Below are 10,302 nucleotides of genomic sequence, written 5' to 3'. Positions count from 1 at the left end.
CGGTGGAAATTTCCATCGGGTGAAAAACGTGTTCCATTTAACTCAGGTCCGTTCGCCGCCCAGTGATTCCGATTTTACGCGCCAAAATTTTACAATGTGGCCATGAATAGCCTGGAAGTGGTAAGACCTTTCAAAAGTTGTCAATGGAACACACATTTCCACCTTTTCAGAAGTTCCATTTATTCCGGAAAATGTCCAGTGGAACGAACCAAAAACGTGTGTTCCATTTACATCCCAACCGGAATTTCCGGAATTTCTTGGTAAAAGGAAAACGCCCAATGTTCGTACTTTTAAATTAATCTGTCCTAACTGTCGCAAAGTTAATATTCTCTCTGTTTGCTCTTGTTGATAAAGTAATACTTTTTTTCAAATTTTGTCATTTTGAGCTGGGTTTGAGGAGTCGGGTTTTTGGGTGTAAATACCTTTTAGGGGACTTGGTGTCCTATTGTATTTAACACCCACCTTCGGGTGAATCTTTAAATAAAATAAACAAAATAAATAATAAAAATCGAAAGGCTGATCAGCGTGAACACAGCGGTCCCTATGAGATCAAAACTAACAGTAGCGAACTGATAAATCTTCACGGTAAGACTAGTTCTAAAAAGAAAAAAAAAGCGTTAAAAATTATCTATAACATATCCACAGCATCACACATCCGCCATTGGTACACAAGAAAGACCACATTAACGGTATTTAACAAGCGACAGACACCAATTTAGAAAAGAACACTTAACAACAAAGTTTTAGTGAGCATTTTTAAACTAAAGCTTGTGTACTCAGCTCGACGAAAGCGCCGAGAAATCAAAATACAAAGCAAAGGAACACACTTCGCCAGTACCAGTACGCCTTGCAAAGTTTACTCGACAAGAAATTCTGACTCTGTCACATGACTTACTCTGACGTCATAAATCGTGTACCACACACTGCCAACTAGTCAACTAGTCAACCAGCCAGCCTGAAATCTCTCAGTAACATAGCATTTGTCTGTTTGAAATAATTTTGGCGTTGCCAAACTATTCAAGAAATAACAAATCATCAGATCCGAATCCCCTTAACGGGCTTAAATAAAGGCAGTCATTTTTGTCCCTCCAAACGGTTTCTGTAGAATTGTTTTTCCCTGACACTCCTCCTCCCCCCACCCTCCTTCCTCACTAACAGGTAAAATCGTCTGACGAATCTAGCAAGTCTACAGGTTAACGAAGTTTAGGACACACCTCCTGGAGATTAAAAAAGCAACATTAAAAAAAATACCTGATTTTCATTTTACGCGTGTTCATTTATTGGTGCTTTAATTTGTCCAGATAAAACATGGAATTATGTTGCTCTTGTTGATATCTACCTTCATACGTCGAATGAATACCTTTTTTTACTTTTCTACTTATTATGCTGATATCTTAATAAATGAATGAAGGGGGTAGTTTCTAAAGAAACTGTGTTGCTGCGTCGGTGGGGAAGTAGTATACAAAAATGTGGTTTTATCAACGGAGTAAAAAATGTAAATTGGCCACCGTACAGGGATTCTAAAATCTGACGTTTCGAGCGAAGGGCTAACGCTTTCGAATCTCTGTACGGTGGCAAATTTACATTATCAACTCCTTTGATAAAGCCATATTTTTGATATCCTAATAGGTGCTTTTTATTTTAGTTTGTTTTCGTTTTAACTTATTCAAATTTGACAAGCTGTAATGACATCTGTTTCTGTTCTGTCCGCACCCGCCTCGACTAGGCAGGCAATGCTATTTGAGGTTTGTCCTTTGTCACTTACTAATAAAATTGAATTGAATTGAATTATGTGTGTCACCGTTTCTGTTTTGTGTAGTAATGTTTGGCTTGACATTCAAAGCCTTCATGTTCTCCTTTAAAATGACATCCAACATGAACAAGCTTGATATTTTTGCGCGTAAAAAGTAGCTCGAAGAAGTATTTCCAGTTCAACTGGCTTCCTTTAGGACAGCATTCTGCCGCTTTTATCATCGCTGGAAAAATCTGACGAGACTTCTCGATTCTGAAAATGAAGTAACAGGGACGGAAACATTAGCACAGGCTTACCACCCAAGTGTTTAACCTGTACTCAATAACTACGATCTACGCTCAATAACAAGATCTACACTTCTTGAAACTAAGAACTATGCAGAGAGCCCATGACAGAATCACTATAAACATCACGCGGCGATACCGTAAACAGCTTAATGGATCCGAGAAAAAAACCAATGCACGAGATATCATAAGTAAACTTGAATGGAATTGGGCTGCATTGCATGGTCATGTGGCTAGAAGAACAGATAACCGTTGGACAACCCGCATTACGTTCTGGACACCCCGGGGACACACAAGGAACTGAGGAAGACCAAGGACGAGATAGAGTGACGACTTCGATAGTTTTGTAAAACACTTGTTGTGAAAAACGTAGACCAGTGGAGGACAATGAGGAAGGCCTACTGTACGTCCAACAACGGACATTTAACGGCTGAAACTGACTGACTGACACGTACACCGTATACAATTTATGTACTATGGCGGAGACGTTTCACACGCGTTTTCCCACAACATCGACACCATTCTTCATTTAATTAATCAAACGATTTCTCCGTTTTCTATTGACTCCATCCCCAGCAAAACCGCGCAACAAATCATTCTGCACGTACATCTGAGGCCACTTTGTTGCTTAGCTGTGAGCTTTCTTTTTTTTTAACGGCTGAGAAATGATCTCGTTTTTTTTTTTGGGCTATAAATTATTGCAAATGGATAATAAAACAATTATTGAATATGGATTTTGAATGATATGTACTCGATTGAAAAAATAACTTACACATGATCAAGATTCCAGGTGCTAAATAAGACCCTAGATTCTTTACTGGCATATGGGTTGATTTTATGGAGCCTTAAGCAGTCTCTTTCATTATAAGGACCCTCACAGCTGAACCATCCCCTGTCGCAGCAAAGACGTAGGTCCTGTCTGCCAGAGCGAGCAAAGTAGTCACCAAAGTACTGATGCTTCTTAAGTTCACTTTGAAAGTGTTGTAATGCAGTCACAAGTAATGGTTGAGCCTTTTTAGAAGCCTGCAAAAAAATCCATGTCCTAATGATTCAGATACTCTTCAGAATAGTTAGGTTTCATTGACAAGCACTCTAAAGACATAAGTAAGCCCTGATAGTGTAATTTAGTCTTGAAGCATCCCTTCACGAAAAGTAAGAAGAAATGCAACTGCCTTCGTGTTTGCTGCTAAGAAAAGATGCTGTCACCCCTTTTCACCAACAGTCTTCATTCATTGAAAACACTTTAGTACGCACAAACCAGAACATTAACTAATTAACATAAGTACAAAAGAATGTAAAAGAGGTCGCCATTTACAAAAGTGGTCTATTGTGTTGCTTGTACAGTTGTACAGGATTTTACTACATGTAAATGCAAAGAAACTTCCATGCAGCCTTGAAGTAATTCCCTACTTAAACACCCCAGCTCACACTTCCTTTTGAAGCCATGCCCACAACCAATTTTCCTCACCCCCCTTATGAAAGTACAGTCAACTCTCTCTCAGACGGACACCATCGGGACCGGCCTCAGCTATCTGTCTTAGAGAGGTGTCCGGCTTATAGAGAGTCGACGTAACATGACCCCAGGAATTTTAAGATTATAATGCTGAACCTGTGTGCACAGTGAATACTCGTCTGTTTAAAGTTTGTTTTAAGTTATTTACTTGAACAAAACCTACCTGTTTTAGATTACAATACAATTCGGTTGTCACCTCCAAGTAATTTTTTGAATGGGACAATGACTGATTTAATTTTAACTTATACTGTATGTACTCCGGCGACAAGATAAGAGCTGTCAATTAAACGTCTGGTGCTAAAAAGAGTCAAGTGCAAGAATTTTTCTTCCCTAAATCATAATTTGGGGTCACATTCAGCACCTCACAAAATAATGTCCGTTGACGATTTCAAAGTGTCCATTGTCCGTCTTATGTTGGTGTCTGTCTTATAGAGAGTTTGGTTATAGTAAAATGACTAAGAATTATGGCCAGGACCAGCACCAGGTGTTTGCCTTATAGAGGTGTCCGTTAAGAGAAAGTTGACTGTACTTGCTATCTGATGCAAGCAAATCATGTCAAATTTAGTAAATTTGATTTTTTACTCATTTCAGTTCAAGATTTTTTGTATAACTCTTTCTTACAGACCCCACTTAATTAGCCTCTTTAACACTGTCAATGATATGGCAGTGGAAAATCTCAACATCCACAGCTTTTACTGTAATTTTCTTACAAATAAATCTATTGCATAATCAGTGACATATACGATACAATACGATACATACTTAATTGACCGCTCCCCACAGGGGCTTTTCAGGGCCAATGAAACACAACGAAACGACAGAACAGAACAACAACAACAACAACAACAACTGCTAAGAATCCCGACTGGCCGGAGGCAAACCAGTTGGCTATTTACAAGTGCAGCTTGGAAGGGACTACCAGGATCAAATTCAACGAGTGGTCAGAGCGGGTCTTGAACCCGGGATCTCCGGATCTCAAGGCAAGCTCCCTAACTAGTGGACCACACTGCCTCCTTAACATATCAGTAAAAATCTTTTACATTTAACAGTCACCACAAGAACAATAACACTGTCATGAACATTATAAATACACAAAAACTCAATGCAAGGGCAGCTTACTTTTTGAAACGATTCCTTGGCATTGGAAAAGTACTTTCTGATTCTGGCCTTAGCAGCATTTCTCATTGCATCTTCTTTGGTGGTAAAATTTGAGCTTAGGCCATCAAACCACAACTGATCCTCCCCTCTCTCCTCTGCCTCAATGTTGGCATCCAAATGGTTTACCAATTCTCCCAACACACAGTACATCTCATAAGATTCCGTGCTATGGATTATACCATTCACACGCTCAATGATCTCATCGCGTTGTGAGAGTGCTCTAAAAATTCTCTCTGTAGCATGCTTCAAATCTGTTACATCTTTCAAGGAGAATGAATAAAAAAAAGTTGTGAATTAGTTTTAGATGACTAGCTGCATAGAGAAGCCTGAAAAATTCAGGACAATGGGGTTTCCAACCGTGACCTTGTGATGCCGGTGCAACACTCCAACCAACTGAGCTATGATTTCACTTGACTTGATTGACTTGACTGATTTCACTTGACAAAAGTCAAATTAGTCAAGTCAAGTGAAACCACAGCTTAGTTGGTTAGAACGTCGCACGGGCATCACAAGGTCACAGATTCAAACCCCGTTGAAGTCCTGGGCCTGGTTGTTTGAAAGCCAATTTAACTTAATCCAGGATTAGCATTAACTTTTGTTTCATGTTTTCAACTTTTTGGTGAAAGTTTCTTTGCTTACTTTTGTTTTCAAGATTGACTAATGCAAAGTTTTGCCGAATATCAGCGTTGAACAGCACATAGGAGTTGAGAAATAAACTTCTTGGTTACCGGTAAGTTTTAATCTGGAATTAGCATTAATAGGCTTTTGAACAACCGGGCCCTGAATTTTTCAGGCTTCTCTACCCAATTGCTAAAATTGCGTTCAATTAACTGCAAGGATAATAGCTTCACTTAATTTCATATCCGCAGTTCAACATATGATTCATTTCATACATCATTTCATTTCTTCTACAATATTGACGGAACAACTTGCTTAGCTGTTGTCATTCCTTGATTCGTACTGACTTTACATGTACATGCATATGCTCAATGTGAACTGCAGCATTAATCATTATTCTACTATAAGTAGACAAGATGACCCCTGTATGTTTTACTATTGTCGCCATTATATCCTGTAGATGCCTACTAATGTGTTAGTTGTTTTGTCAATTTGAACTTCTAAAGTATGATTTTACTTGAAATTTGTTCATGTTACTTTATACATGTGGCATTAAGGAAAGTACAAATGTTGCAATTTCTGTAAATGCTTCACAAAAAATAATACTGACACATGTAAAGACTATAAAGCATTTCTCGGGCAAAACACTAAGGATTTTTTATCAACAATGTGTGTTTAGCTACGTGGCCTATGAATGAAAGAGAGGCTGGAGTTGACTTTGTTTTGATAGAAACCTCACTTCTCTTCTTATGTAAATTCTTCATAATTAGCATGACAACAACATCATTAACATAAGAAAAAGGGGAGGTCTGTATCATAACAAGGTCGACACCAGCCTCACTTTGATGCAAAGGACAGGTAACTAAGCACACAACTGTAAATAGGTCTATTTTCCTGAAAAGGCAAATGCCCTCGGTCCCGATACGTACCCGTGCGTTGCCGAATCGTATCGCAAAAATATCTTAGATTAAGGATAAAGCATAGTATTCCAACTCTTACTTACATCCTTCCCAAGTCTCATCTGGTCGTACAAACACAAACACTGTCTGCGGTGGAAGAGTTTTAAAATACTCATCATCTTCAACTTGCGTTCCATCTTCCAAACAAACTCTGCAGTCCTTGGGAACAAGCAGCTTTTTTATGCCTTTTCGTTTGAGATCGGTAAGGCCACAAGCTACGATTCCAGTCCTTTTATTTTTGAATACGTCTTGAACTTTATAAGCTTTCGCAAAGACCATTTCAAGGTGTATCGTGGATTGTAAAGTAAATGGTAGTTGTGGATTCTCGTCCCCAGATCCCGTCATTTCTTTTAGCCGGCGGGGCCCAAGCTGGGAACGAATTTTTGCAACACGATCTCTTCCTCAAATGAAGGGTTATCCTTCATTGTCAGTTTGCTCTAAATGAAGTATAATCCTCCCTTTAGATTACTCTGTCACAGGACTTGTGGTAGCAAATAAAAAGGATAAAAGTAAAAGCAGCCCCTCGACAAGATTTGAACCCGGAGCACCCACTTTGAAGGAACTATTTTTATCCACTTAACCACTAAAGATCAACTGACTAGAAAATGTTCCAATTATTTACCAAAAACTAATTAGTATATATATAAAATCATTGCTGAATAATGGGTAAGTCTGAAGCTTGATTTTAAGATGGTTAGCTTTCTCTTGAAGTTTGGTAACCGACATTTTTCACTGTGTAAGCTTGCTTCTTGGAGGGTGATATTAAGCGTTTACAGCGGCACTTTTGGAAAAGAAAATTATTGACATTAATAAAAAATGACATCCTCGTAGTTAGTGATGTGGTAGTCTAGTAGTGACGGGGTTATCAATCAAACGTTCCCAGGTTCGAGTCCTGCGAGTCCAGACATTTGGGTTCGGCTTTTAAAAGAAATATGTTCAATGTTCATTTGCCATGATCCCTATCAAGCTTTCAGTGTCCATACGATAACACTTCACTTGGAAGAAATTGACAATAAAGAATAATCCTTCAATTAAGGGAGAGACTTGGCTGAATTTTTTACTAGCCTGCAAGCAGGCTCTCACGTTCAAAAAATAGCGCGCGGTGGAACTAAAACTGGCCTTGGAAACGCTCGCAGCATTTCAACGTTACATTTTGCATACGTTTGGCTACCCTGTTGCGGAATGTTCCAACATGTTGGATCAAATATGAAAAAGGGCAATTTAAATTCAAGTTCGTGAAACATTTTGGATGTTGCGTGATGTTGTAATCGTTTCGCCACGTTCAGGTAACATTACTGCACTAGGGCATGCGCGCGAGGTCCACTTCTTGCGCGCCAGAGGCCTGGGGCAAATGAACATTGACATGTTGGGTTGAAAATGGTCCCTGCGTTTGGCCACCCCGTTCAACCCATGTTGCAAGATGTTGAGTTGAAATATCGCGAGCGTTTGGCCTGGCCTTTAGGGCTTGATGACACCGCTGTTTGTGTATTAGTATGGGTAATAAATTGGTGACGAGTGAAATTAGGGAATAAAATAATTATTTGATTTTGGACAAAACGCAAGTGTAATTATCCCTAATTTCACAAGTATACCATTTGATTAGTTATTAATATCATGGGTGACAAATTACGTTAATAACACCCTACTTTGGCACTATAGAAAAAGTTGCCATGGCAACATTGGAATTTCACATGTGAAATTATAAATAAACGATGACATTTCGCGTCAAATTAAGGAGCAATTTGTCACCCATGTGATTATTCCTGATAACTAACTTGGTTACTAACTAGCCACCAAGCTCTTATATTTGGACCGCGCGTCATTTTCAACGGAGAAGCCTGCTTTCTGGCTAAGGATTATCAGGCATAATACCCAAACAGCGGTGATAAACATCAGATACAAACGCATCCTTTGAAATGATCTTTTATTTGACGTTTCCCCAGAGGTGTTGTTAATTACTGGGTTGCCATATATGGCAATCCAGTCACAATGTCCTGAATATGAGTAGAATTATATTTCTCCGTTTAGAGCGATTTTCAGTTGAGTGTCGAAAGTACTTGGCGAATTACTTTGGTTTATGATTACTTCACTCAGTGATTGGTTCAAAGTTCTCGAACCACTTTTTCAACCAATCAGAAGTGAAACCAAAACCAATGCAAAACCGTGCACATTTTCCCGCGCTTTGTGTCGGCTACGTGTAATTACTTCGAGTTTTGATTGGTTTACTGGATTGTGTCCGTTCTTTTTGATTGGCAAAAGTAATTACTTTGGTTTTGGTTTTACGACACTCATTTGAAAATCGCTCAAATTAATTTATTTTATTATTTTTCCTTTTTTTATTTTTTCATGTGTCGGAAAATGGAAACGTTGCGCAATAGGTCTTTCCTATCACTCCCCTGCTGCGAAGTATTGTCTTTGTGCCTAGAGTCTTCTGCGCGTATCTTTGGCGGGTTTCAGGGGGTAGTAGAAATGCGTAGATTTTATCCGGTGGACACAGTACTTTGTTTTTTTTTTTTTTTATTTAACAGAGATTTGTAGAGCAGCGAAAAGGTGTTTGTACGAGTAGTTCCGACAGTTCGTTTTATTTGTCCAAGGACCTTAATAATAACCACTCTCTTTAAGTCTCAATAAGCTAAACGCGAATGCTCTACTAACTGGGGAGACTACAAATCAACTAAAAATGTAAAATGAGATGTAATGTTTGTTTTTGAGGATCGAGAGGGAGAATTAACAAACTTTTATTTTTTTTTTTAATTTATTTATTTTTTGTCACAGAAAGAAGAAATTAAAATACAAATATGAACAATCAAAAAAGAGAAGATGGAAAGAAAAATTATTGAATTACATTGGTGGCGAGGAGGCCTAAAAGAAACTACTAAGCTTATGTAAATTAGGCCTCCCCAAGTAAAAGCATCTATCTATTGTTGACATGCAAGTTGGCAACGGAGAATACAATTGTTACAAACATTTAGTTATTTAACGTGTTGAAATATAAAGTAATGAACGGAAATTAAAAACAGTTTGAATTTGAACTTACAAGTTGGTAATGAAGCATACAATTACAAACACTTAGTCATTTAATTAAGGTGTTGAAATATGTAAACAGTTGTGAAAGTAAAATTACAGGGTGAAAACAATTTGACACAGGAAGAACAAAATACTTAATTTTCAGAATAGTTGTTAAAAAAGAATGACTTAAGTGCTTTCTTGAAGGAAGCTGTTGAGGAAGAATTCATTATATCAATGTCAAGAGAATTGTAAAATTTAGGTCCCTGATAGAAAACAGAAAATTGTTTAATGTTAGTCCGACAGAAAGGCAGACGAAATGCATGAGAGTTTCTCGAATAATATGTGTGAATTTGACTGTTTAGAGCGAACTTGCTAGCTAACTTGGGAGGAAGAGTTCGACTTTGATAGGAGAACATGAATTGACCAAGTTGTAACAGGTTAAGATCATGGAATTTCAGGATTCCAAGTTTCTTAAATATAGGGTCAGAATGAGCATTAAAATGAGATTTATCTATGATTCTCACCACTCTTTTCTGCAATTTTACCACACGAACAAGGTTAGTTTTATAGGTGGACGCCCAAACTATATTACTGTAAAAGAAGTAAGGATAAACAAGTGAAAAGTACAATACACGTAAAGAGTATGAAGATAAATAAAAACTTGATTTCTGTATCATTCCAATTGATTTCGACACTTTGTTAGCCACATGAGAGATCTCAGACTTCCAGGTTACGTTTTCATCGATGATCACACCCAAGAAGACTGTTTCTTTAACTTGATCAATTTGTTGTTTATTTATCAAAATTTGAAAATTATAACTTCTACGTTTTTGGTTTGGTTTGAACACTATGAACTTGGTCTTTTTAAGATTCAGTGAAAGCTTATTAACCCTAAACCATACTGACAACTTATTTAACTCGATATTCAGCTGATTAACCAAATAATCAGGATCTTTACCAGACAGAAAAACGTTGGTATCGTCCGCGAATAAAATCAGTTGTAGTGCC

The 10,302-nt window shown here is 37.9% G+C and overlaps 1 protein-coding gene across 1 annotated transcript; it reads right to left on the bottom strand.

The window, feature by feature from the left end:
- Nucleotides 1-832: 832 nt before the first annotated feature.
- On the bottom strand, nucleotides 833-6,616 carry LOC137997451 (DNA fragmentation factor subunit beta-like). Its single transcript, XM_068843470.1, has 4 exons — nucleotides 6,330-6,616; nucleotides 4,670-4,968; nucleotides 2,810-3,060; nucleotides 833-2,005 (listed from the first exon to the last, which is right to left on the bottom strand). Exons 1-4 carry the CDS (start codon nucleotides 6,562-6,564, stop codon nucleotides 1,798-1,800), a joined length of 993 nt encoding a protein of 330 aa, XP_068699571.1. The 5' UTR covers nucleotides 6,565-6,616; the 3' UTR covers nucleotides 833-1,797.
- Between the last annotated feature and the right edge of the window lie 3,686 nt (nucleotides 6,617-10,302).

Source organism: Montipora foliosa, chromosome 3, assembly GCF_036669935.1.
Source record: "Montipora foliosa isolate CH-2021 chromosome 3, ASM3666993v2, whole genome shotgun sequence".
Classification (NCBI taxonomy): domain Eukaryota; kingdom Metazoa; phylum Cnidaria; class Anthozoa; order Scleractinia; family Acroporidae; genus Montipora; species Montipora foliosa.
This window is presented reverse-complemented; position numbering and strand designations above follow the sequence as displayed.

Bases quoted from the DNA above. Each gene is read 5' to 3' on its own strand.
- LOC137997451 (XM_068843470.1), bottom strand. From the start codon at position 6,564: ATGGTCTTTGCGAAAGCTTATAAAGTTCAAGACGTATTCAAAAATAAA. The intron at 3,061-4,669 runs GTAAGCTGCCCT...ATTTTTTTGCAG, and splicing joins CCAAGGAATCGTTTCAAAAA to GCTTCTAAAAAGGCTCAACC. The intron at 2,006-2,809 runs GTAAGTTATTTT...CTTCATTTTCAG, and splicing joins ACCTGGAATCTTGATCATGT to AATCGAGAAGTCTCGTCAGA.